The sequence below is a fragment of the Oncorhynchus mykiss genome, chromosome 11 (genome assembly GCF_013265735.2).
Source record: "Oncorhynchus mykiss isolate Arlee chromosome 11, USDA_OmykA_1.1, whole genome shotgun sequence".
Taxonomy (NCBI): domain Eukaryota; kingdom Metazoa; phylum Chordata; class Actinopteri; order Salmoniformes; family Salmonidae; genus Oncorhynchus; species Oncorhynchus mykiss.
Genome location: NC_048575.1, coordinates 3,651,384 through 3,676,466, shown reverse-complemented (window position 1 = coordinate 3,676,466; position 25,083 = coordinate 3,651,384). Strand labels below are relative to the sequence as shown.

Below are 25,083 nucleotides of genomic sequence, written 5' to 3'. Positions count from 1 at the left end.
AGATGCTCAGATCCTCTTCCTGGTATTAGATGCTCAGATCCTCTTCCTGGTATTAGATGTTCAGATCCTCTTCCTGGTATTAGATGTTCAGATCCTCTTCCTGGTATTAGATGTTCAGATCCTCTTCCTGGTATTAGATGTTCAGATCCTCTTCCTGGTATTAGATGCTCAGATCCTCTTCCTGGTATTAGATGTTCAGATCCTCTTCCTGGTATTAGATGCTCAGATCCTCTTCCTGTTATAAGATGTTCAGATCCTCTTCCTGGTATTAGATGTTCAGATCCTCTTCCTGGTATTAGATGTTCAGATCCTCTTCCTGGTATAAGATGTTCAGATCCTCTTCCTGTTATAAGATGTTCAGATCCTCTTCCTGGTATTAGATGTTCAGATCCTCTTCCTGGTATTAGATGCTCAGATCCTCTTCCTGGTATAAGATGCTCAGATCCTCTTCCTGGTATTAGATGTTCAGATCCTCTTCCTGGTATTAGATGTTCAGATCCTCTTCCTGGTATTAGATGCTCAGATCCTCTTCCTGGTATTAGATGCTCAGATCCTCTTCCTGGTATTAGATGTTCAGATCCTCTTCCTGGTATTAGATGCTCAGATCCTCTTCCTGGTATTAGATGCTCAGATCCTCTTCCTGGTATTAGATGCTCAGATCCTCTTCCTGGTATTAGATGCTCAGATCCTCTTCCTGGTATTAGATGCTCAGATCCTCTTCCAAGTATGCATCCATCAATGTTATTGTTATTATTATTACACAACACATGATGACGACCTTTTAAAATGTACTCAAACAAACACAAAAGGAAACAAGAATCATCTTAAAACAATAATAATATAATAATCTTCACTTCAAAACCATTTCTTTTTGCTGGCTGCATAACGACCTTTTGGCCAAAACAATCCATTGTTGGGACATATAACCTTCCTTTATTTTCTCATTTTGTATATTACAACCGGCAAAAACATGCACCCAACTGCCCTCTGGGAAATGCAGTTTAAAAAAAGAAAAAAAAAAAGTCTCCGGCGCATCACGGTGTCCATTGTTCCAGTCAAAAGGTCAGAGTTCAGTGACTGTTTGATTCAAAAGTGCTTTATGTAGGACAGTAGGACTATTAGAAAGTGACTTAGCATGTATCATCTGGGAAAGAAACACAAGCACGTACGTGAGTGCACACACACACACACACACACACACAATTTCACCATTAAAACACACCGACGTGACGATATGAACGCCAACGTCCATAAATATTGATTCTTCCTAATCTAATCTGTAGTCCAAGTGTTGGATTTCTGTACACATTCCCATTAACTAGAGCGGCTGACCGTTCCAGTAGGTGAACGTGACGCCTGTGTGAGGACGGGAAGGTTTAACCCTTTACGTATTAACATAGTCACATCTCAGAGGACGTAACCACTTACCGTGATACCACCATTTTGTCTTCTTCGGATTCTTGTTACACGTTTTTACGTAAAAGGAGTTATCAGGGGGCCGTCTCTGCAGAGAGAGACAACCGTCATGATCAGAGAAGTGCTGGTATAAACACGGCATATAGAGGCAACCTCACTCAGAGTGGAGGTGAAGTTACCTCTAGACAGTCATTTAGATTGAGGTTCAATAGTGTAGAGGCAACCTCATTCAGAGTGGAGGTGAAGTTACCTCTAGACAGTCATTTAGATTGAGGTTCAATAGCAACCTCACTCAGAGTGGAGGTGAAGTTACCTCTAGACAGTCATTTAGATTGAGGTTCAATAGTGTAGAGGCAACCTCATTCAGAGTGAGGTGAAGTTACCTCTAGACAGTCATTTAGATCGAGGTTCAATAGCAACCTCATTCAGAGTGGAGGTGAAGTTACCTCTAGATAGTCATTTAGATTGAGGTTCAATAGTGTAGAGGCAACCTCATTCAGAGTGAGGTGAAGTTACCTCTAGACAGTCATTTAGATCGAGGTTCAATAGCAACCTCATTCAGAGTGGAGGTGAAGTTACCTCTAGACAGTCATTTAGATCGAGGTTCAATAGCAACCTCATTCAGAGTGGAGGTGAAGTTACCTCTAGACAGTCATTTAGATTGAGGTTCAATAGTGCAAAGAGCTTTATTCTGATTCCCCCTCTACCTCACGTGTCAAACTCATTCCAAAGGGCCGTGTGTCTGCAGGTTCTCTCTCATCCCTTGTACATGATTGATGAACTAAAGGTCATTGAGTAGTTAAGACCTCCCCTCACCTGGTTCTAAAGGTCATTGAGTAGTTAGAACCTCCCCTCACCTGGTTCTAAAGGTCATTGAGTAGTTAAGACCTCCCCTCACCTGGATCTAAAGGTCATTAGGTGGTTAGGACCTCCCCTCATCTGGATCTAAAGGTCATTAGGTGGTTAGGACCTCCCCTCACCTGGATCTAAAGGTCATTAGGTGGTTAGGACCTCCCCTCACCTGGATCTAAAGGTCATTAGGTGGTTAGGACCTCCCCTCACCTGGTTCTAAAGGTCATAAACTACAGATTGAAAGGAAAAATCTAAAACCAGCAGACACCGGGTCCTCCATGGCGTGACAGTGACACGCCTTCTGTATTCTAGTGTCAATGGGGCGTGTTTAAAAATGAAGTCTACGGAACAAAAATATAAAGCGCAACATGCAACATTTACAAAGATTTTGACTGAGTTTACGTTTCATAAGGAAATCAGTCCATTTAAATAAATTCATTAGGTCCCCCCCCCCCATCTATGGATTTCACATGACTGGGAATACAGATATGCAGATGTATCTGTTGGTCTGTCACATATCCTGTTGAAAAAGGGAAAGTAGTGGATCAGAAAACCAGTCAGTATCTGGTGGGACCATTTGCCTCATGCAGCGCGACACATCTCCTTCACACAGAGTTGATCAGGCTTGTTGATTGTGGCCTGTGGAATGTCGTCCCACTCCTCTTCAACGGCGAAGTTGCTTGATATTGGTGGGAACTGGAACACACTGTCCTCTATACGTCGATCCAGAGCATCCCAAACATGCTCAATGGGTGACATGTCTGGTGAGTATACAGGCCATGGAAGAACTGGGACATTTTCAGCTTCCAGGAATTGTGTACAGATCCTAGTGACATGGGGCCGTGCATTATCATGCTGAAACATGAGGTGATGGCGGCAGATGAATGACACGACAATGGGCCTCAGGATCTTGTCACATACCTCTGTGCATTCAAATTGCCATCGATAAAATGCAATTGTGTTTGTTGTCCGTAGCTTATGCTTGCCGATACCATAACCCCACTGCCACCAAGGGGCATGGTGTTTACGTCAGGTTTGCGGTGGTGAGGCCGGTTGGACGTACTGCCAAAATCTCTAAAACGATGTTGGAGGTGGCTTATGGTAGAGAAATTAACATTCAATTCTATGGCAAAAGCTCTGGTGGACATTCCTGCAGTCAGCATGCCAATTACACGCTCCCTCAAAACATCTGTGGCATTGTGTTGTAACAAAACTGCACATTTTAGAGTGGCCTTTTATTGTCCCCAGCGCAAGGTGCACCTGTGTAATGATCATGCTGTTTAAATCAGCTTCTTGATATGCCACAAGTGTCACGCTGATGGATTATTTTGGAAAAGGAGAAATGCTCACTAACAGGGACGTGAACAAATGTGTGCACAACACTTGAGAGAAATACACTTTTTGTTCGTATGGAACATGTCTGGGATCTTTTATTTCAGCTCATGAAACACGGGACCAACACTTTACATGTTGTGTTTATATTTTTGTTCAGTGTATAATGAACTAACCCCTGTACCGGTAAACATTATGCCAGGCATTAAGCATTTTATTCGAATTTGGCGTTCCCCAAGGGTCTGTTGTCGCCCCCTTACCTTCTCTTTGCAGCTGGAGAGCATACTGATAATGCTGAGACAGACTGACTGCACTGAGAGGGCTGGCGACCAGTCTTCTGTTAGTATGGAAAGACAGATGTGACCGTTGCTATAAACGTGAGGATGTACCGGTATATTCTCTCCCATGAACATTACCTGAAATGGAAAACCAACAACGTGATCAGACACATCTCTCCATAATTAATTAAATAGAATACATTTTCCTTGTTTGAGTTCCATCTACTGCATTTTCCACATTTTGTTACGTTACAGCCTTATTCTAAAAATGGATTAAATAAATAAAAATCCTCATCAACCTACACACAATACCCCATAATGCAAAACGTTTCCAGTGAACGGAGCAAAGTACAGAGAGATCTTTGATGAAAACCTGCCCCAGAGCACTCAGGACCTCGGACTGGTGCGGAGGTTCACCTTCCAACAGGACAACAACCCTAAGTACACAGCCAAAACAACACAGGAGTGGCCCAGCCAGACATGAACCCGATCGAACATCTCTGGAGAGACCTGAAAATAGCTGTGCAGCGACGCTCCCCATCCAACCTGACAGAGCTTGAGAGGATCTGCAGAGAAGAATGGGAAAAACTCCCCAAATACAGGTGTGCCAAGCTTGTAGCATCATACCCAAGAAGACTCATGGCTGTAATCGCTACCAAAGGTGCTTCAACAAAGTACTGAGCAAAGGGTCTGAATACTTATGTAAATGTGATATCAGTTTTTTTTATATTTTAATACATTTGCAAAAATGTCATTATGGGCTATTGTGATGTCATTATGGGCTATTGTGATGTCATTATGGGCTATTGTGATGTCATTATGGGCTATTGTGATGTCATTATGGGCTATTGTATGTAGATCAATGAGGGGAAAATAACAACGTATTCCATTTTTAGAATAAGTCTAAAACGTTAAAAAAAAAATGTGGAAAAAGTCCAGGGGTCTAAATACTTTCCGAATGTATCTGGCTTACGGCCTGTTAAAGGTCATCTCCGTCACTTTTCAACCTCATATTCATTATCTCCAGCCACCACGCCAGTGTCTAAAAAAATGTGAAAACAGTGCGTTTCTTGATCTGTGTTTAAAAAGATTAGGTCCTAAAAAAATGTCAAGAGTAGGGTTAAAATACATTTTCAAAAAAACCCAGCGAACCAAACGACTTTCTAGCCAGAGGGAGGGGATTTTCTTGTTCCCCACGTCACGTTTTTTTCTTTTGATGATGTCATCGGGTAGAACTTTATTTAAAATTTAGAAATGTGCAATTGTCACATATGTAGACACTGGTATTGTTCTTGAGATAATGGAAAATTAGGTTGAAAAGTGGTGAAATTGCCCTTTAAAATTTGGACTCCGATTTTATTAAAATACAGTTTTCCTGCGTTTTACATGTGAGGTGGCAGATTAGGAGAGGGGTGCCAGGAAGGGGGGAGAAAGGGGAGGAGTACAGAGGGGAGGATAGAAAAGAGGAGGAGAGGAGGAACAGGAAGAAGAGAAGAGAGAGGAGGAGGAGCAGGAACAAGAGGGGGAGGAGGAAGAAGATAGGGGGAGGGAGAGCAGGAATAGGGGGAGGGGGAGCAGGTAGAAGATAGGGGGAGGGGGAGCAGGAAGAAGATAGGGGAAGGGGGAGCAGGAATAGGGGGAGGGGGAGCAGGAAGAAGATAGGGGGAGGGGGAGCAGGAAGGGGAGCAGGAAGAAGATAGGGGGAGGGGGAGCAGGAAGAAGATAGGGGGAGGGGGAGCAGGAAGAAGATAGGGGGAGGGGGAGCGGGGAGAAGATAGGGGGAGGGGGAGCAGGTAGAAGAGAGTAGGCTGGGGATGGCTGTAGGGATGGGGAAAGAAGAGTGGATAAGGGAGGAGGAAGAGAGATGAGGGTAAGAGGTCAAATGGGAGGAGAGAGAGAGCTGCACACTTAATTAGGGAGGATAACGTGACCTCACAGCTCTCTCTCTAAACTCAGCAGCCACCAGAGACCTCTCTCTGGTGAATAAATTCGATGACCTTCGCGTAAGATTAAACTACCAACGGGACTATCAAAATTGTAATATCTCAAGCCACACACACACACAGCCAACCACACATACACACACAGCCAACCACACACACACACATACAGCCAACCACACACACACACACAGCCAACCACACACACACACACACACACACAGCTAACCACACACACACACATACACACAGCCAACACCACACACACACACAGCCAACACTACACACACACACACACAGCCAACACTACACACACACACACACAGCCAACACTACACACACACAGCCAACACTACACACACACACAGCCAACACCACACACACACACAGCCAACACCACACACACACACAGCCAACACCACACACACACACAGCCAACACCACACACACACACACACACAGCCAACACCACACACACACACACAGCCAACACCACACACACACACAGCCAACCACACACACACACAGCCAACCACACACACACACAGCCAACCACACACACAGCCAACCACACACACAGCCAACCACACACACACACACACAGCCAACCAGGTTAGCAGGCAATATTAACCAGATGAAATTGTGTCATTTCTCTTGCGTTCGTTGCACGCAGAGTCGGGGTATATGCAAAGGTTTGGGCAGCCTGGCTAATTGTGAACTAATTTGCCAGAATTTTACGTAATTATGACATAACATTCAAGGTTATGCAATGTAACAAGAATATTTAGGCTTATGGATGCCACCCGTTAGATAAAATACAGAACGGTTCCGTATTTCACTGAAACTATACACAAATAAACCTTTTGTTTTCGACCATATTAATGACCTAAGGCTCGTATTTCTGTGTGTTATTATGTTATAATTAAGTCTATGATTTGATAGAGCAGTCTGACTGATCAATGGTAGGCAGCAGCAGGCTCGTAAGCATTCATTCAAACAGCACTTTCGTGCGTTTTGCCAGCAGCTCTTCGCAAGCACAGCGCTGTTTATGACTTCAAACCTATCAGCCTCATGGCTGGTGTAACCCATGTGAAATGGCTAGCTAGTTAGCCGGGTGTGCGCTAATAGCGTTTCAAACGTCACTCGCTCTGAGACTTGGAGTAGTTATTCCCCTTGCTCTGCAAGGGCCATGGCTTTTGTGGAGCGATAGGTAACGATGCTTCGATGGTGGCTGTTGTCGATGTGTTCCTGGTTCGAGCCCAGGTAGGGGCGAGGAGGGGGACGGAAGCTATACTGTTACACTGGCAATACTAAAGTGCCTATAAGAACATCCAATAGTCACAGATATATGAAATACAAATGGTAGAGAGAAATAGTCCTATAAATACTAGATTAACTACAACCTAAAACCTCTTACCTTGGAATATTGAAGACTCATGTTAAAAGGAACCACCAACTTTCATATGTTCTCATGTTCTGAATAAGGAACTCAAATGTTAGCTTTCTTTCATGGCACATATTGCACTTTTACTTCTCCAACACTTTGTTTTTGCATTTTAATTTTTTTTAAACCCAATTGAACATGTTCCATTATTTATTTGAAAAATCATAATCGGTCGACCTCTAGCGAGGTCAGGCGGTCCAGACACAGCCGGCGGGGTCAGGCGGTCCAGACACAGCCGGCGGGGTCAGGCGGTCCAGACACAGCCGGCGGGGTCAGGCGGTCCAGACACAGCCGGCGGGGTCAGGCGGTCCAGACAGAGCCGTCGAGGTCAGGCGGTCCAGACACAGCCGGCGGGGTCAGGCGGTCCAGACAGAGCCGGCGAGGTCATGCGATCCAGACACAGCCGGCGAGGTCAGGCGGTCCAGACACAGCCGGCGAGGTCAGGCGGTCCAGACACAGCCGGCGAGGTCAAGCGGTCCAGACAGAGCCGGCGAGGTCAGGTGGTCCAGACAGAGCCGGCGAGGTCAGGTGGTCCAGACAGAGCTGGCGAGGTCAGGTGGTCCAGACAGAGCCGGCGAGGTCAGGCGGTCTAGACAGAGCAAGGTGGTTCCCCCCCTTTATGTTAATATATGTATATTAGGGTTGGCCGGTAGGTATACAGATTATCATACCGTTTCTGAACCATATTACCAAAAGTGCAGACAAGGGAGAGCTATTTCACAAAACAATTTAGGCAACAGGGACCTTCATCCAGGAGTGGATATAATGTCTTCCGCCTGGGTGCCAGTCTTCCGCCTGGGTGCCAGTCTTCCGCCTGGGTGCCAGTCTTCCGCCTGGGTGCCAGTCTTCCGCCTGGGTGCCAGTCTTCCGCCTGGGTGCCAGTCTTCCGCCTGGGTGCCAGTCTTCCGCCTGGGTGCCAGTCTCTGTAGCTAACATTCCACTCCATGTCATTGTCAAAGAGACTTGCCTTTCGTCAATCTCAACATTCAATATGCAGATGAATTTATGGTGGAGTTGCTCATTGGTTGCTGGAAATAACATGAATATTTTCCATGACAACATGTGGAGCCTCAAATAGAATTAGATTTATAACAAAGTAAAAAAGAAAAACATTTAGCTGTTAGCTTGGCAAGTTGGTGTACTTTTGAGGCTTAGAAATGTATTTAGTTTGAGAACTAGCGACTTTTGACAGACTTGGTTTGGACTGGACAAACCAAAAATGGTTGCTAAGCAACCGGTCGCCAACGTGTTTTGTGGAGAAGAAAAAGTAATAGTTCCAATATTTGGATAATCACTGTGATTGGAGGATAGCTGTGCGGGTTATCGAATCAGGATCCAAGTCCTCTGTTCTCCTCGAGCTCATTTAAATGATAGAACTGTTCATATTTGAAGATGGCAGAAAGACCAGTCTCTTTGCCAATGACAAGGAGAATGTTAGTTTAAGAGACTGGTTAGTCAGACTAGAATATCTCTGCTGTCACCGTCAAGCTTGATCTTGACATCTAGCCACTTAGCGAGCAAGTTAGCCAACCAAAATGCAAAGCTGGAGCCCTGAGCTGGACATAGTTTATTCGACACATCTTAGATTTCTTATCGTTTTCTTAACACATCTTAGATTTCTTATCGTTTTCTTAACACATCTTAGATTTCTTATCGTTTTCTTAATGTCTAGTTAGAAGCAGTTGGGTAACACAAAGCTCCATGTCCTTTCCAACCACTCCACTAAAAATTACCACTGCTCCACATTTACCCAACGCCCAGCTAATACCGCCATTTACCCAACACCCAGCTAAAACCGCCATTTACCCAACACCCAGCTAAAACCGCCATTTACCCAACGCCCAGCTAAAACCGCCATTTACCCAACGCCCAGCTAAAACCGCCATTTACCCAACACCCAGCTAAAACCGCCATTTACCCAACACCCAGCTAAAACAGCCATTTACCCAACACCCAGCTAAAACAGCCATTTACCCAACGCCCAGCTAAAACCGCCATTTACCCAACGCCCAGCTAAAACCGCCATTTACCCAACGCCCAGCTAAAACCGCCATTTACCCAACGCCCAGCTAAAACAGCCATTTACCCAACGCCCAGCTAAAACCGCCATTTACCCAACACCCAGCTAAAACCGCCATTTACCCAACACCCAGCTAAAACAGCCATTTACCCAACACCCAGCTAAAACAGCCATTTACCCAACACCCAGCTAAAACAGCCATTTACCCAACGCCCAGCTAAAACCGCCATTTACCCAACGCCCAGCTAAAACCGCCATTTACCCAACACCCAGCTAAAACCGCCATTTACCCAACGCCCAGCTAAAACAGCCATTTACCCAACGCCCAGCTAAAACAGCCATTTACCCAACACCCAGCTAAAACCGCCATTTTATTATTTTATTATTATTATTATTTTATTATTATTAGAAGCAATTATTGTCTTCAAAAAAACATTTTGAAGAAGATATGCTGTGTGTTTAAAATAGCGCAGTAGACTGGAACCATCTCTACCTTACAGAATGATATCCACCCTCTTCATCAGACCAGTAGACTGGAACCATCTCTACCTTACAGAATGATATCCATCCTCTTCATCAGACCAGTAGACTGGAACGATCTCTACCTTACAGAATGATATCCACCCTCTTCATTCAGTTCGATGAATGACCCGTTACTAAGCAACATGCCCACTCAGCGTACTCACAGAGCATGGATGGATCTTGACAGTGTCCTGGCTTGCTGATTCAATAGTTACTAAGCTATACAGTACTATTCATCAATGAGGAGCCGCTAGGCTAGCTAGTAGCTATAGTACTCAATGAGGCGGCGCTAGGCTAGCTAGTAGCTATAGTACTCAATGGAGGCGGCGCTAGACTAGCTCGTAGCACCAGTACTCAATGAGGCGGCGCTAGGCTAGTCCGTAGCACCAGTACTCAATGAGGCGGCACTAGGCTAGTCCGTAGCACCAGTACTCGTCAATGAGGAGGCGCTAGGCTAGCTCGTAGCACCAGTACTCATCAATGAGGAGCCGCTAGGCTAGCTTGTAGCACCAGGACTCAATGAGGCAGCGCTAGGCTAGCTAGTAGCAACAGTATTCATCAACGAGGAGGTGCTAGGCTAGCTAGCGAGCTACAGTACTCAATGAAGAGGCGCTAGGCAAGCTACTTACCTGAGGTGAATCGAAAGGATACCGACTACTGAATTTGAAAAGCAGCTGAAATTTCTCTCCTTCATAGAGTGTGCCCGTGGCTCCTTCCATATCTACAATCCATCTGGAAGACAAGACACAACAGATACCATATTAAATTATTATATATTACTGTATATTTGATTCTCCAATATAAACAAACAAGTGTATGTGTGTTCATGTATGGTCTGGGTCGTAGGTCAATCAGAGAGGATGGGATCGGTCCCTTGGCCTGGTCAACATGCCTGAGGATAATCCATTCACTTAGTGCTCATTCTGACAGAAAGAGCCAATGCTAAATCCCTGTCATGATGCGTCGTTATAGAAGACCCAGTAGGAGTTAAGACACCTGACCAGTCCAGTACAACAGATCATTCAGATGACCTCTGAGAATCAGGTCATGTCTGTCCAATACAGCAGATCGTTCAGATGACCTCTGAGGATCAGGTCATGTCACCTCACCGTTTATTGACTCTCCCACAGGAGAAAGAGAGACACACTTAGACAGAAACACGGGTTTTGAACTCCCCCAGTCCTTAGCGATCCTCCCCAGTCAAACCAGATGATTTGTGGGACCAGGGCACTAGGCAGCAAACAGTGGACAGGCACTAGGCAGCAAACAGTGGACATTCTCTAGCTGCTCCCCCTCCCCCAACTATGTCAGTGTCAAGTCTGGATGGGTGTAAAACACTATTTTTAGTGTGAACTCTGAATCACTACATTTTCAGCGGGCATAACTTAAAAGACGACTTGGTTTATCATAGATCTGGGATGAAAAAAATGAACTGAACATCAGTTTTTTTTATAAAATGTGTAATAATTAATTAAAAATGAAAAGCTGAAATGTCTTGAGTCAATAACTATTCAACCCATTTGTTACGGCAAGCCTAAATACGTTCAGGAGTAAAAATGTGCTTTAATAACATACAGTATATATTTTTTAATGACTACCTCATTAGGGGCGGCAGGTAAGCCGATAGTGGTTAGAGCTTTGGGACTAGTAACCGAAAGGTTGCTAGATCGAATCCCCCGAGCTGACAAGGTAAAAATCTGTCGCTCTGCCCCTGAACAAGGCAGATAACCCACTGTTCCTAGACCAGTTAACCCACTGTTCCCCTGAACAAGGCAGTTAACCCACTGTTCCTAGACCAGTTAACCCACTGTTCCTAGACAAGTTAACCCACTGTTCCTAGACCAGTTAACCCACTGTTCCTAGACCAGTTAACCCACTGTTCCCCGGTAGGCCGTCATTGTAAATAAGAATTTGTTCTTTAACTGACTTGCCTAGTTAAATAAAGGTTAAACAAAAAATATAAATACATCTCTGTACCCCACACATACAATTATCTAGAAAGGTCCCTCAGTCGAACAGTGAATTTCAAACACCGATTCAACCAAAGACCAGGGAGGTTTTTCAAGGCCTCGTAAAGAAGGGCACCAATTGGTAGATGGGTAAAAATTAAACTAAAAAAGCAAATAATGAATATCCCTTTGAGGTGAAGTTAGTCACTACAAAAAAAACTGGCTCAGTGATGTCACCATGAGGCCAATGTTGACTTTAAAACAGTTACCGAGTTTAATGGCTGCGACAGGAGAAAAACTGAGAACGGATGAACAACTTTGCAGTTACTCCACAACACGAACCTAATTAACAGAGTGAAATGTAAGAAGCACAGAATGAAAATATTCTAAAACAGGCATCCTGCTTGCGACAAGGCACTAAAGTAATTCTGCAAAAAATGTGTCAAAGCAATGAACCTTTTGCCCTGAATACAAAGTGCACATCCAACACGACCCATTACTGAGTACCACTTTACATATTTTCAAGAATAGTGGCGTCTGCATCATGTTATGGGTATGCTTGTAATCGCTAAGGACTGGGGAGTTTTTCAGGATAAAAAAAAAATCAATCCTAGAGTAAAACCTGGTTATCTGCTTTCCACACAGAGATTAATTCACCTTTCAGCAGGACAATAATCTAAAACGCGTTTCCAAGAGTCCAATGGTGGCAAGCTTTACACAACTCCAGCCGACGCTTGGCATTGGTGATTTTAGGCTTGTGTGAGGCAGCTCGGTCATGGAAACCCATTTCATGAAACTCCCGCAAAAATAATTACTGTGCTGACGTTGCTTCCAGAGGCAGTTTGGAACTCGGTAGTGAGTGTTGCAACCAAGGACAGACAATGTTTACATGCAACAAGCTGTCGGGAGGCTGATCAGAGCAGGCCCCGCAGTCGGGATGCTGATCAGAGCAGGCCCCGCAGTCGGGATGCTGATCAGAGCAGGCCCCGAAGTCGGGAGACTGATCAGAGCAGGCCCTGCAGTAAAGGAGTAGGGAAAATCATGAATCATAAAACTGGTAATAAGTCCAGTTCTCTTTGTGATATTAAGGTTTATAACAATATGTTATAGATTTATTTAGAAAAAGTCAAGAACGGAGAGAGGGGGGGCTTGACAAAAGAAAAGGCAGAGTAATAAAGTGAATGAGCAGAAAATGAAGCAGTTCTTTCCAATATTTGATCGTTGTTTTGGTTGCTATCGAGCAAAATCGTTACGGTATGACAGCTCTTCCATCAACAACAGATACTAAACCCTAACACGCACGCAGAGACCACGAGTATGACACGGGCCTGATATTCCACTCTATCACATGGAATGAATTGATTTGTTTTGGGGCTGTTGTTTCATTGAGAAACACACTCTAAAATGTTATGATCTTACATATCAGACAAGAAGGATTTTTAAAAAAGGACATCATATGGAAGAAAACATTAAAAAAATATGCTGCTAGTGTCTTTCAGTCAAGTCTGTGAATAAATCTAAATCAAATCGTCATAGTAACCATTACATAACAGAGACAGACTTCGGCCGGGCACACGGGAGTACTGCCAAGCTGAAGCTCTCATAGCAAAGCCACACCCCGGGCCGTACCGCCCTAAAACAAGGATAAGATCCAGCTCAACGGGTTCTGGAAGGTTCTCATTCCAGTGACTCATACCATTCTTGACAGACAAGAGATCTGGGGTGTATTCATTGATGCAATATGTTTCGCAATGAAAATACAAAGTTTCATGTTGGACAAATTCAGGTAGGTAGGAAAGAAGAGTGTGTTTCCTTATGCAATGCAGAACAGCTGAAACTACTAGTGAGCTTGTTCTGCTCAGCAGCATTCAGTCTATCCACTTCTGCATTTGTGTCATTTAACAGACTCTTATCCAGACACTACAATAGTGAGTCATTTAGCAGACTCTCTTATCCAGAGACACTACAGTAGTGAGTCATTTAGCAGACTCTCTGATCCAGACACTACAGTAGTGAGTCATTTAGCAGACTCTCTGATCCAGACACTACAGTAGCGAGTCATTTAGCAGACTCTCTTATCCAGACACTACAATAGTGAGTCATTTAGCAGACTCTCTTATCCAGAGACACTACAGTAGTGAGTCATTTAGCAGACTCTCTTATCCAGACACTACAATAGTGAGTCATTTAACAGACTCTCTGATCCAGACACTACAGTAGTGAGTCATTTAACAGACTCTCTTATCCAGAGACACTACAGTAGTGAGTCATTTAGCAGACTCTCTTATCCAGAGCCACTACAGTAGTGAGTCATTTAGCAGACTCTCTTATCCAGAGTCCCTACAATAGTGAGTCATTTAACAGACTCTCTTATCCAGAGCCACTACAGTAGTGATGACCTTGTTTGATCCACAGCCCAGCAACATGGCCGTGGCTAGAGAGACAGTCTCTTATCTCTGGGTGTATCTGAAGAGAACATTAGACTTTGTCACTATTAAAAAAAAACATTAATGAGCAAGCCTTCCTTCATGACCTGGCCTCTGTAAATTGGTATAGAAATCAGCTTGATCCCCCCTCTGTCGAAGACACTTGGACCTTCTTTTTATATATTTTCAGTGATATTGTTAACAAACACTCCCCCATAAAGAAAATGAGAATTAAAAACAGGTTCAGCCCCTGGTTCGACCGTGATCTGGCAGTTACTCCACCTCAAGAATCACATTTGGCGAAAGGCTCGGCACATGCATACTCAGGATGACTGGCTCTCGTTCAGGCACATGAGAAATAAGTGCTCTCAGGCTATCTGGAAGGCCAAAGTTAGTTACTTTAAGGAGCAGTTCTCTCCCTGTGGGTCTAACCCCAAGAAGTTCTGGAAAACGGTTAAAGACCTGGAGAATAAACCCTCCTCCTCCCAGCTGCCCATGTCCCTTAATGTTGATGATGTGGTTGTTACTGACAAGGAGCACATGGCTGAGCTCTTTAATCACCACTTCTTTAAGTCAGGATTCCTATTTAATATAGTCATGCCTCCTCGCTGTCCAACATTTCCTCATCGCCCACCCCTTCTAACGTGACTATCCCCAATGCTCCTCCCTCTTTTCCCCTTCTAATGCAACTATCCCCGATGCTCCTCCCTCTTTTTCCCTTCTAATGTGACTATCCCCGATGCTCCTCCCTCTTTTTCCTTTCTAATGTGACTAGTCCCAATGCTCCTCCCTCTTTTCCCCTTCTAATGCAACTATCCCCGATGCTCCTCCCTCTTTTTCCCTTCTAATGTGACTATCCCCGATGCTCCTCCCTCTTTTTCCTTTCTAATGTGACTAGTCCCAACGCGCCTCCCTCTTTTCCCCCTGCCCTGCTACAAAGTTTCTCCCTGCAGGCAGTCACTGAGTCTGAGGTGCTAAAGGAACTCCTTAAGCTTAACAAAACATCTGGGTCAGATGGTTTAGACCCTTTCTTCTTTAAGGTTGCAGCCCCTATAATCACCAAGCATATCTCCAACCTTTTTAACCAGTCTCTCCTCTCTGGGGAGATTCCCACTGCTTGGAAGGCAGCCACGGTTCGTATTTAATTTAAAGGGGGAGATCAAGCTGATCCTAACTGTTAGAGGCCCATTTCTATTTTGCCCTGTTTCTTAAAAGTGTTGGGAAAACTTGGCAATAATCAACTGACTGGCTTTCTTGATGTCTATGGTATTCTCTCTGGTATGCAATCTGGTTTCCGCTCAGGTTATGGATGTCACTGCAACCTTAAAAGGTCCTCAATGGTGTCACCATTACCTTTGATTCTAAGCAATATTGTGTTGCTGTTTTTAATGACTTGGCTAAAGCTTTTGATACCGTAGATAATTCCATTCTTGTGGGCCGGCTAAGGAGTATTGGTGTCTCCGAGGGGCCTTTGGCCTTGTTTGCTAACTACCTCTCTCAAAGAGTGCAGTGTATAAAGTCAGAACATCTGCTGTCTCAGCCACTGCCTGTCACTAAGGGAATACCCCCAAGGCTCAATCCTAGGCCCCACGCTCTTCTCAATTTACATTTAAAAAAATTACTCAACCAGTAGGAATCTCTCTCATCCATTTATATGCAGATGACAGTCTTATACTCAGCTGGCCCCTCCCTTCTTAGTGTCCAACAAGCTTCACCTACCCTTAACCTTGTCCTGAACACCTCCAAAACAAAGGTCATGTGGTTTGGTAAGAAGAATGCCCGTCTCCCCACCGGTGTGATTACTACCTCTGAGGGTTTAGAGCTTGAGGTAGTCACATCACACAAGTACTTGGGAGTAAGGCTAGATGTTACACTGTCCTTCTCTCAGCACATATCAAAGCTGCAGGCTAAAATTAAATCTGGACTTGGTTTCCTCTATCGTAATCACTCTTCTTTCACCCCAGCTGCCAAACTAACCCTGATTCAGATGACCATCCTACCCGCGCTAGATTTACGAGACGTCATTTATAGATCGGTAGGTAAGGGTGCTCTCGAGCGGCTAGATGTTCTTTACCATTCGGCCATCAGATTTGTCACCAATGCTCCTTATTAGGACACATCACTGCACTCTATACTCTGTAAACTGGTCATCTCTGTATACATGTCGCAAAACCCACTGGTTGATGCTTATTTTTAAACCCTCTTAGGCCTCACTTCCCCTTATCTGAGATATCTACTGCAGCCCTCATCCTCCACATACAACACCCGTTCTGCCAGTCACATTCTGTCCAAGGTCCCCAAAGCACACATCCCTGGGTCGCTCCTCTTTTCAGTTCGCTGCAGCTAGCGACTGGAACGAGCTGCAACAAACACTCAAACTGGACAGTTTCATCTCCATCTCTTCATTCAAAGACTCAATCGTGGACTCTCTTACTGACAGTTGTGGCTGCTTCACGTGATGTATTGTTCCCAAGAGGTGCAGAGGTCTAAGGCACTGCATCTCAGTGCTAAGAGGCGTCACTACAGTCCCTGGTTCGAATCCAGGCTGTACCACATCCGGCCGTGATTGGGAGTCCCACAGGGCGGCGCACAATTAGCCCAGCGTCGTCCGGGTTTGGCCGGGGGCAGGCCTTAATTTCAAATAAGAATTTGTTCTTAACTGATTGCCTAGTTAAATAAAAAAAATGGTGCTGTTGTCTGTGCCCAATAATGTTTTGCTGCTACCATGTTGTGCTGCTGCCATGTTGTGCTGCTGCCATGTTGTGCTGCTGCCATGTTGTGCTGCTGCCATGTTGTGCTGCTGCCATGTTGTGCTGCTGCCATGTTGTGCTGCTACCATGTTGTGCTGCTACCATGTTGTGCTGCTGCCATGTTGTGCTGCCTGCCATGTTGTTGTCTTAGGTCTCTCTTTATGTAGTGTTTATGTAGTTGTCTCTCTTGTCGCGATGTCTGTTTGACCTATATTTTATTTTTAATCCCTTCCCCCCATCCCTGCAGGAGGCCTTTTGCCTTTTAGTAGGCCGTCATTGTAAATAATAATTTGTGCTTAACTGTCCTCCTTTGTTAAATACATTTTAAAAAGCTACTTAATCACCTGAACCTGGGATTTGTGCACTGTGTTTTTCTTCTATACATGATGGATAGATCCATACTGACGCCCCTGAGTACAGAGCGGGTTCTTGGTGTTTATCTTCTTTCACAATGAAATGAGCCAGTGGGAAATGTTATAGATCTGTGCAACAAAGCAAGACATGCATATCCACACTAGGACACATAAGAGTCAGCATGCTGATGTACACTCACTGTGTGATGGTGTTCTGTACACTTTTCTCATTGAGTGTCATTCCAGGGGGTGGATCATTTTGCAAAGCCATTAGTTCCTTTTGTAGCCTTTTCTGTAAGAGAAGAACAAACATGTTTAAACTGTAGCCAGATTAGAATATTTGGAGGTACAATTTTCAGATTTTTGTGGAGAACAAAAAGAAAGAAAGAGGTATAAACATGAAGCGTGTAGCTAAAATGAGGTAACCCAGACGAGATTAAACAAATCCCCAGTGTTCAGAGACTAGATACAAATCAAGCCAGCTGGATGTGTCGTAATATCCTCTAGCTTGGAGAGTACTGCTAAATAAAAGCCTGTTGCATGCTTCCCAGTTCATGCATATGACGACATTTTGTGGTGTTCCTGGTTTTAAATGTTGGTGTTTGTTTTTTTCTTAGTTCTAAATTTGTTTTGAAAGGAGCATGCTTATTTAAGATAGTGAGGAAATCACTTTTAAAAGAATAACCAGGCATCCTCTACTGATGGAATGAGGTAGAAATCCTTCCAGGATACCAGGGCCAGATCGATTAGAAAGGCCTGCTCGCTGAAGTGTTTTAGGGAGCGTTTGACAGTGATGAGGGGTGATCGTTTGACAGTGATGAGGGGTGGTCGTTTGACAGTGATGAGGGGTGGTCGTTTGACAGTGATGAGTGGAGGTCGTTTGACCGCAGACCCATTACGCACGCAGGCAATGAGGCAGTGATCGCTGAGATCCTGACTGAAGACAGCAGAGGTGTATTTAGAGGGCAGGTTGGTCAGGATGATATGAGGGTGCCCGTGTTTACGGATTAAGGGTTGTACCTGGTAGGTTCCTTGATCATTTGTGTGAGATTGAGGGCATCTAGCTAAGATTGTAGGACGGCCGGGATGTTAAGCATATACCAATTTAGGTGACCTAGCAGAACTAACTCTGAAGATAGATGGGGGGCAATCAATTCACATATGGTGTCCAGGACACAGCTGGGGACTGAGCGGAGTCTATAACAAGCAGCAACAGTGAGAGACTTATTTCTGGAAAGGTGGATTTTTAAAAATAGAAGCTCGAAATGTTTTGGTACAGACCTGGATAGTATGACAGAACTCTGCAGGATATCTCTGCAGTAGATTGCAACTCCACCCGCTTTGGCAGTTCTATCTTGGTGGACAATGTTATAGTTGGAAATTTCAGACTATTTGGTGGCCTTCAGACAAGGCTAGGAAACCAAGGCTTTTACGGTTACCAAAGTCAACAAAATGAGAGCACCTGGGGAATAGGAGTGGAACTGGGGGCTCCAGGGCCTGGGTTAACCTCTACATCAGAGGAACAGAGGAGGAGCAGGATAAGGGTACGGCTAAAAGCTATAAGAGCTGGTCGTCTAGTGCGTTGGGGACAGAGAATAAAAGGAGCAGATTTCTGGGCGTGGTAGAATAGATTCATAATGTACAGACATGGGTATGGTAGGATGTGAGTACAGTGGAGGTAAACCTAGGTGTTGAGTGATGAGAGATCTTGTCTCTGGAGGCACCAGTTAAGCCAGATGAGGTCTCTGCATGTGTGTGGGGTGGGACGAAAAAGCTATCTAAGGCATTTTGAACGGGACTAAAGGCTCTACAGTGAAATAAAACATTAAAAACTAGCCAAGACAGCAGTAGAGAATACATACTGACAGAGAGAGGCATAAATCAATCACAGGTGTTGATCAGGAGAGCTAAGACAACAACGGGTAAATGACAGGACCTGAGTATGAGGCTGGGGCCGACAGGTAAACAAAATTACGTTTATTGAAACAGTCCAGGGGGCATCAGCTGTGTAGCCGAATGATCATAGGGTCAAAAGAGCAGCAATAGGTGAGTCAGGGTGCCGTTCGGTAGTCACTACTACACTGGGTGAGTCAGGGTGCCGTTCGGTAGTCACTACTACACTGGGTGAGTCAGGGTGCTGTTCGGTAGGCGAGGCGAGCAGGGGACACAGTGTTAAGAAAAGCTAGCGGCCAGGGCTAGTAGATGGTTCTTTGGTGCGATATTGTAACAGAATAGCCTGTTGAGACCACATCGAGCGATCACGTTGGCAGTCCAGTTGTGATGGATCGGCGGGGCTCCGTGTCGACAATAAAGGGTCCAGGCCAATTGTCAAAGGGGTTATTGTAGCCCTAGAATTAGCTGGTATATGGGCCTAGCTTGAGGCTAGCTGGTGCTTGCTTCGGGACAGAGGCGTTAGCTAACAGTAGCCACTCGTTTGCAGCTAGCTAGCTGCGATGATCCGGTGTAATGATCCAGAGCGGCAGGAATCCGGTGATGTGGTAGAGAGAAGCAGTCCGATATGCTCTGGGTTGATATCGCACCTGTGCAGACTGGCAGGTGTTGTCCGAGTTCAGGCTGGCTGGTGACCGAGACAAACGTGAAGACCGCTAGCCGTGGCTAACAAAGGCTAGTAGCTAGTTAACTGGCTAGCTCCTGACGGAAGTTCCAGTTATATGGAATAGAAATAGCAGATCCGTACCACATTGGGTGAGGCGGGTTGCTGGAAAGTATAATTAGTTCGTAGATAGAAAGTGAGATTAAGATATATACGTAAAAGCCCGGCTATTTACACAGGATAAGACAAAGACAAACACACACGTCCTACTGCTACGCCATCTTGTATTGCTATACTCAGCCTTGTCTCAGGATGGTAGGTTGGTGGTTGAAGATATCCTTCTAGTGGTGTGGGGGCTGTGCCTTGGCAAAGTGGGTGGGGTTATATCCTGCCTGTTTGGCCCTGTCCGGGGGTATCGTCGGACAGGGTCAGTGTCTTCCGACCCCTCCTGTCTCAGCCTCCAGTATTTACGCTGCAATAGTTTGTGTCGGGGGGCTAGGGTCAGTCTGTTATATCTGGAGTATTTCTCAGGTCTTAACCAGTGTCCTGTGTGAATTTAAGTATGCTCCCTCAGAGAGAGAGAGAGAGAATTAGAGGACCTGCGCCCTGGGACCATGCCTCAGGACTACCTGGCCTGATAACTCCTTGCTGTCCCCAGTCCACCTGGTCATGCTGCTGCTCCAGTTCCAACTGTTCTGCCTGCGGCATGGACCCTGACCTGTTCACTGTCTCGAACTCTGAATGAACTAACATTTACTCCTGAGGTGCTGACCTGTTGCAACCTCTACAACCACTGTGATGATGATTATTATTATTATTATTATTATTTGACCCTGCTGGTCATCTATGAACGTTTGAACATCCTGGCCATGTTCTGTTATAATGGCCACCCCTCAGAGCCTGGTTCCTCTCTAGGTTTCATCATAGTGTCATGTCTTCAGTATCATTAAAGGTGAAGACTGTTATTTTATCAAATCAATTCTCTGTATCATGTAAATTGAATTAACTAGGAAGTCGGGGCACCACGGAAAATGTTCAGGTTACAAAGTTATAATTTTCCGAATATAACTCTTTAGATACTTTAATAGTCTTCCGATATGATTGGTTTAGAAAGAAAAGGGGGTGTGGACCGATAAATGAGCGGGAAAGACAAAATGGATCACTACACACAGTGGGTCATTTTTTCATTGAAATGCTAATCCTTTGCACATAAACGCTCGCTCATTCGGGAATAATTCTCATGCGGGAGAGTCAGTTCATCAGAGAGTCTCTGGTTACTCATGGTGGTTGCTCTATCGGCGGCTCCTGACGGTGTCTGTTGTATTGGATACGTCAGGTGTCCATTGTTCTTAGAGTAGATGTTTTCGGCGGTTGTCGGTATTCTTATTCCAGGTTTACATCATTTCTAGCTGCAGAATTAGTAATTAGTATCTAAGATTTGCTGTTATTCTGTAGGGATCGATAGTCTTAGAGTTTAACCATTTCAAGACTAGTAGCCAATGCGCCACGTGGTTTTCTAGTCTTGGTACTCAACCATTGCAACCACTGGGGGGTTTGCTTTGTCTGAAGAGGATTTCCTCAGGAGGGGGTTTTATCCGTAACAATAGAAAAGGGCGGTTCCATGACGCCAGATCATGTTTGTGCTCACAGGGGGGAGTGGCCGCTGACTAGTTAACCTACAATTCTCTCATTCTAAAAAGGTTAAAAATCACATTACATCATTTCACAAAAACTTTAATCTTTACTCATTCATTTAGACAAGAATTAGATGCAAACCCCATAATTGAGAAATGTACACATTCAGAGATAGTAATGCGTTTCCTGTCTTCCATGAGAAACACACTTGTCATACCCGTCTCCTACGTGTCAACGGACCCTTCCCACATTCTTACAAGTGGACATAGTTTTTTCCTCCCATTTTGGGGATTTAGGAGTTCGGCCAAAGTGAAATCCCTTGTTCTCTTTCCACACTCTCTTTCTGCATGGCCCGGGGGAGAGTCTCTGCCAGGAATTTACAACCTGAGATAACAGAACCTGGGTGTAGGAGAAAATGAGAGAGGGGGAAGCCACGATCTAAAACCAGAAAGGGCCACGTCATGACACTAGGTTCTGGCTTTTCTGAGGGAGTTTTTTCCTAGCCACCGTGCTTCTACATCTGCATTGGTTTCTGTTTGGGGTTTTAGGCTGGGTTTCTGTACAGCACTTTGTGACATCGGCTGATGTAAAAAGGGCTTTATAAATACATTTGATTGTAAGTTGGAAGCACAGAATCGTCTAGAATGTCATTGTATGCTGTAGCGATAAGATTTCGCTTCACTGGAACTAAGGGGCCTGCCCGAATCATGAAAAACAGCCCCAGACCATTATTCCTCCTCCACCAAACTTTACAGTTGGCACAATGAAGTCAGGCAGTAGCGTTCTCTTGGCATCCGCCAAACCCAGATTCATCCGTCTGACTGCCAAATGGTGAAGCATGATTCAGAGAACGTGTTTCCACTGCTCCAATAGCGGTGAGCTTTACACCACTCCAGCCAATGCTTGGCATTGCGCATGTGTGCTGCTGCTCGGCCATGGAAACCCATATCCTGAAGCTCTCAATGAACAGTTATTGTGCTGACATTGCTTCCAGAGGTAGTTTGGAACTTGGTAGTGAGTGTTACAACCGAGGACAGACAATTTTTACGCGCTACGGGCTTCAGCACTCGGCGGTTCCGTTCTGTGAGCTTGTGTGGCCTACCACTTCGTGGCTGCGCCGTTGTTGCTCCTTAATGTTTCCACTTCACAATAATAACAACACTCGGGGCAGCTCTAGCAGTGCAGAAATTTGATGAACTGACTTGTTGGAAAGGTGGCATCCTATGACGGTGCCACGTTGAAAGTCACTGAGATCTTCAGTAAGGCCATTCTACGGGCAATGTTAGGCTATGGAGATTGCATGGCGGTGTGCTCAATTTCATACCTGTCAGCAATGTTTGTGGCTGAAATAGCCAAATCCACCCATATACTTTTGAATATATAGTGTGTGTATACGGACGCCTTAACCTTGCGTCTGCTACTCGCATTAACTCTGTCTACACTAACAGTAATATAACTAACGTTGCACAGCTATTAGCTTAGAAGTGTTTACAATCATAACAGGTAGCTAAAATTTGGACAGCCAGTTGCCTGGATAAGGTTTCAGCTAGATAGGGTGTCAGAACACAAAGCTAGCTAATCCACTTCATGAATTCAGACAAGCTGACCCAGTCAGCCACCTGACATAGCGAACAACTTTAGCTAGCTAACGTTAGCATTCTAGCTAGCTGTTTATGTTGCTCGCCGCCATGTCACTGCACTCATAAACCACCGGTAACTATGTTTGTTAGTTCAGTTTGCTAGCTAGCTAACTATTTAAAACGTGAAACTGAGAGTCCAACAGGGGGAGGAGGAAGTAGTAGTTAGCTTGCTAACGTCGTTAGCAACTCTGTTCTTTCTAGCTGTTCATGATAACTAGATGCAGGCGTTGAAACCCGAGGTAACTTATAAAATAACAGTTAAAACGTCAAAATAAATGTTTTAAAACCTCGCATCTTAAAACAGACCCGTGTTATTTATATACATACAAATACTGATTTGTTTTGTTTAATCTGTTGAAATATCAGAGGAAAAGATAATAGAAGGTGATGACTGTCTGTAGAGATCCTACCTGCATCGACGCCATGATGGAAACCCCCTGCGTCAGAGCGACGCAAAACGTGACGCTGCGTCAGGATATCACATGGGATGGGGGGGAAGCGTTGTGAAAATGTAGTGAGACAATTCTTTCCCTTTCCCAGGATGTGTTGTGCAGGGCAACAGAAAAGCCAACCGAAGACTCTTGTATTGAATCCTCGAGCGGCGCATTTAATCGGGAAAAACGTGAATTCAATTGAGATGTCACTTGGTGGACTAGAAACTGTACTGAAAAAAAATGGTCAATGACCTCTAGTAGTTGCATCAAGATAAAAGGGCCCGTTTCAAACTGTTTCTCATATTCCACAGATTTTTCCTGTAGATAATCATAACCACTTTAAGGTGTGGAAAAGTGAATAACATTGATCCTTGTATTACGGGCTGAATACCAGCCCAACAACACACTCATTGTCACACTGTACCTCAAGTCAGTACACACTGAGACATTTTTTGTTACTACAATGTCCACAACAAAAGTCCGTTTTAGGTTACATTCACACATACCATGTATTATATTGTTTCATTTTGAACAGAATGATTGTCTGGATGAACCAGTGTGTTTAGATATTATTCCACCTATTCATGTCCCCGTGAGCAAAATGGATCCATGTCAGCAGTGTTATTGCAGAGCGCCTGGTAATCTGACTCCCAAATGACCTTTTTAGGTCATAGACACAGCCTCTCCACTGTCGGGAGGGAGCCAGGAGAGCTGGCCAGATGCCTGAGAGGCTTCAGTGAAATTGGTGCAGGGATAAAACACTCTTCGAGCACGTCAACGATGAATTGCATGTTCTTCCTCTCACATAAAAGGAATTATCATGATCCATTTGACATTTTCATTGTCATCATGATATTATTTTGGCCATTGCCTCATGAATTCATAGAGGCACCTGCCATGTGAGATATCTTATTGCAGTCGCCTGGTAACAATAAGATAAAGCACACACTGCTTCTGCTACCACTTCAGTTATATATATATATATTTGCATTATAATGTCATAAAATGGGGCCTTTACAAAATTGTGTTCAGATTTGCAGTTTTCCTATTGGTCAACAAAAGCCGGTATTGCACCTTGTTTTTGAATTGGAGGGCTGCACCCTCCCTCTTTGAGCAGCGTCACTCGGGGGCGTGGTCATCTCCTTCTCGAGCGCAATCAACAATGGCGGATTTCTTTGACAAACAAGCCTAGTGTTGCACGGGTCAGGTGTTTGTTCACCAGCACCCACCCGCAATTACTAATAACAAATACCCAAACCGCCAGACTGTGGTAAAGTGCAAATCTGAGGCCCACACCCAACCCTAATCTGCAAATATAGAAAATGTGCTATAGGCTACAGGCTGCCTTCTTTGAGTAGCTTATGTGTGTCTCGGGTACTGTCATGTCTCCCTCTCTAGTAGTCAACATGTTTGCCAGTAATAAAGATACTACATGCTTGGAGTATAACAGACTTTTTTTTATTTATTTTTATAACAGACTTTTTCTTTTTCTAAAGGGGGGGGATGAGTTTCTGGAGGAGCCTGGAGGGGTTGAGCTA

At 44.6% G+C, this 25,083-nt stretch overlaps 1 protein-coding gene across 1 annotated transcript; it reads right to left on the bottom strand.

The window, feature by feature from the left end:
• On the bottom strand, positions 1–23,672 carry flj11011l (probable ubiquitin-conjugating enzyme E2 W-B). Its single transcript, XM_021620038.2, has 6 exons — positions 23,522–23,672; positions 17,483–17,574; positions 10,434–10,536; positions 3,861–4,016; positions 1,429–1,504; positions 1–1,144 (listed from the first exon to the last, which is right to left on the bottom strand). Exons 1-6 carry the CDS (start codon positions 23,534–23,536, stop codon positions 1,131–1,133), a joined length of 456 nt encoding a protein of 151 aa, XP_021475713.1. The 5' UTR covers positions 23,537–23,672; the 3' UTR covers positions 1–1,130.
• Between the last annotated feature and the right edge of the window lie 1,411 nt (positions 23,673–25,083).

What these genes read in the sequence shown, in the direction of transcription:
- flj11011l (XM_021620038.2), bottom strand. An exon ending in GTACAGAACACCATCACACA is followed by an intron (nt 10,537 to 17,482) that starts GTGAGTGTACAT and finishes CTTGTCTTCCAG; the next exon opens with ATGGATTGTAGATATGGAAG. An exon ending in TCTCCAGCTGCAAAGAGAAG is followed by an intron (nt 1,505 to 3,860) that starts GTAAGGGGGCGA and finishes CTCTCTCTGCAG; the next exon opens with AGACGGCCCCCTGATAACTC.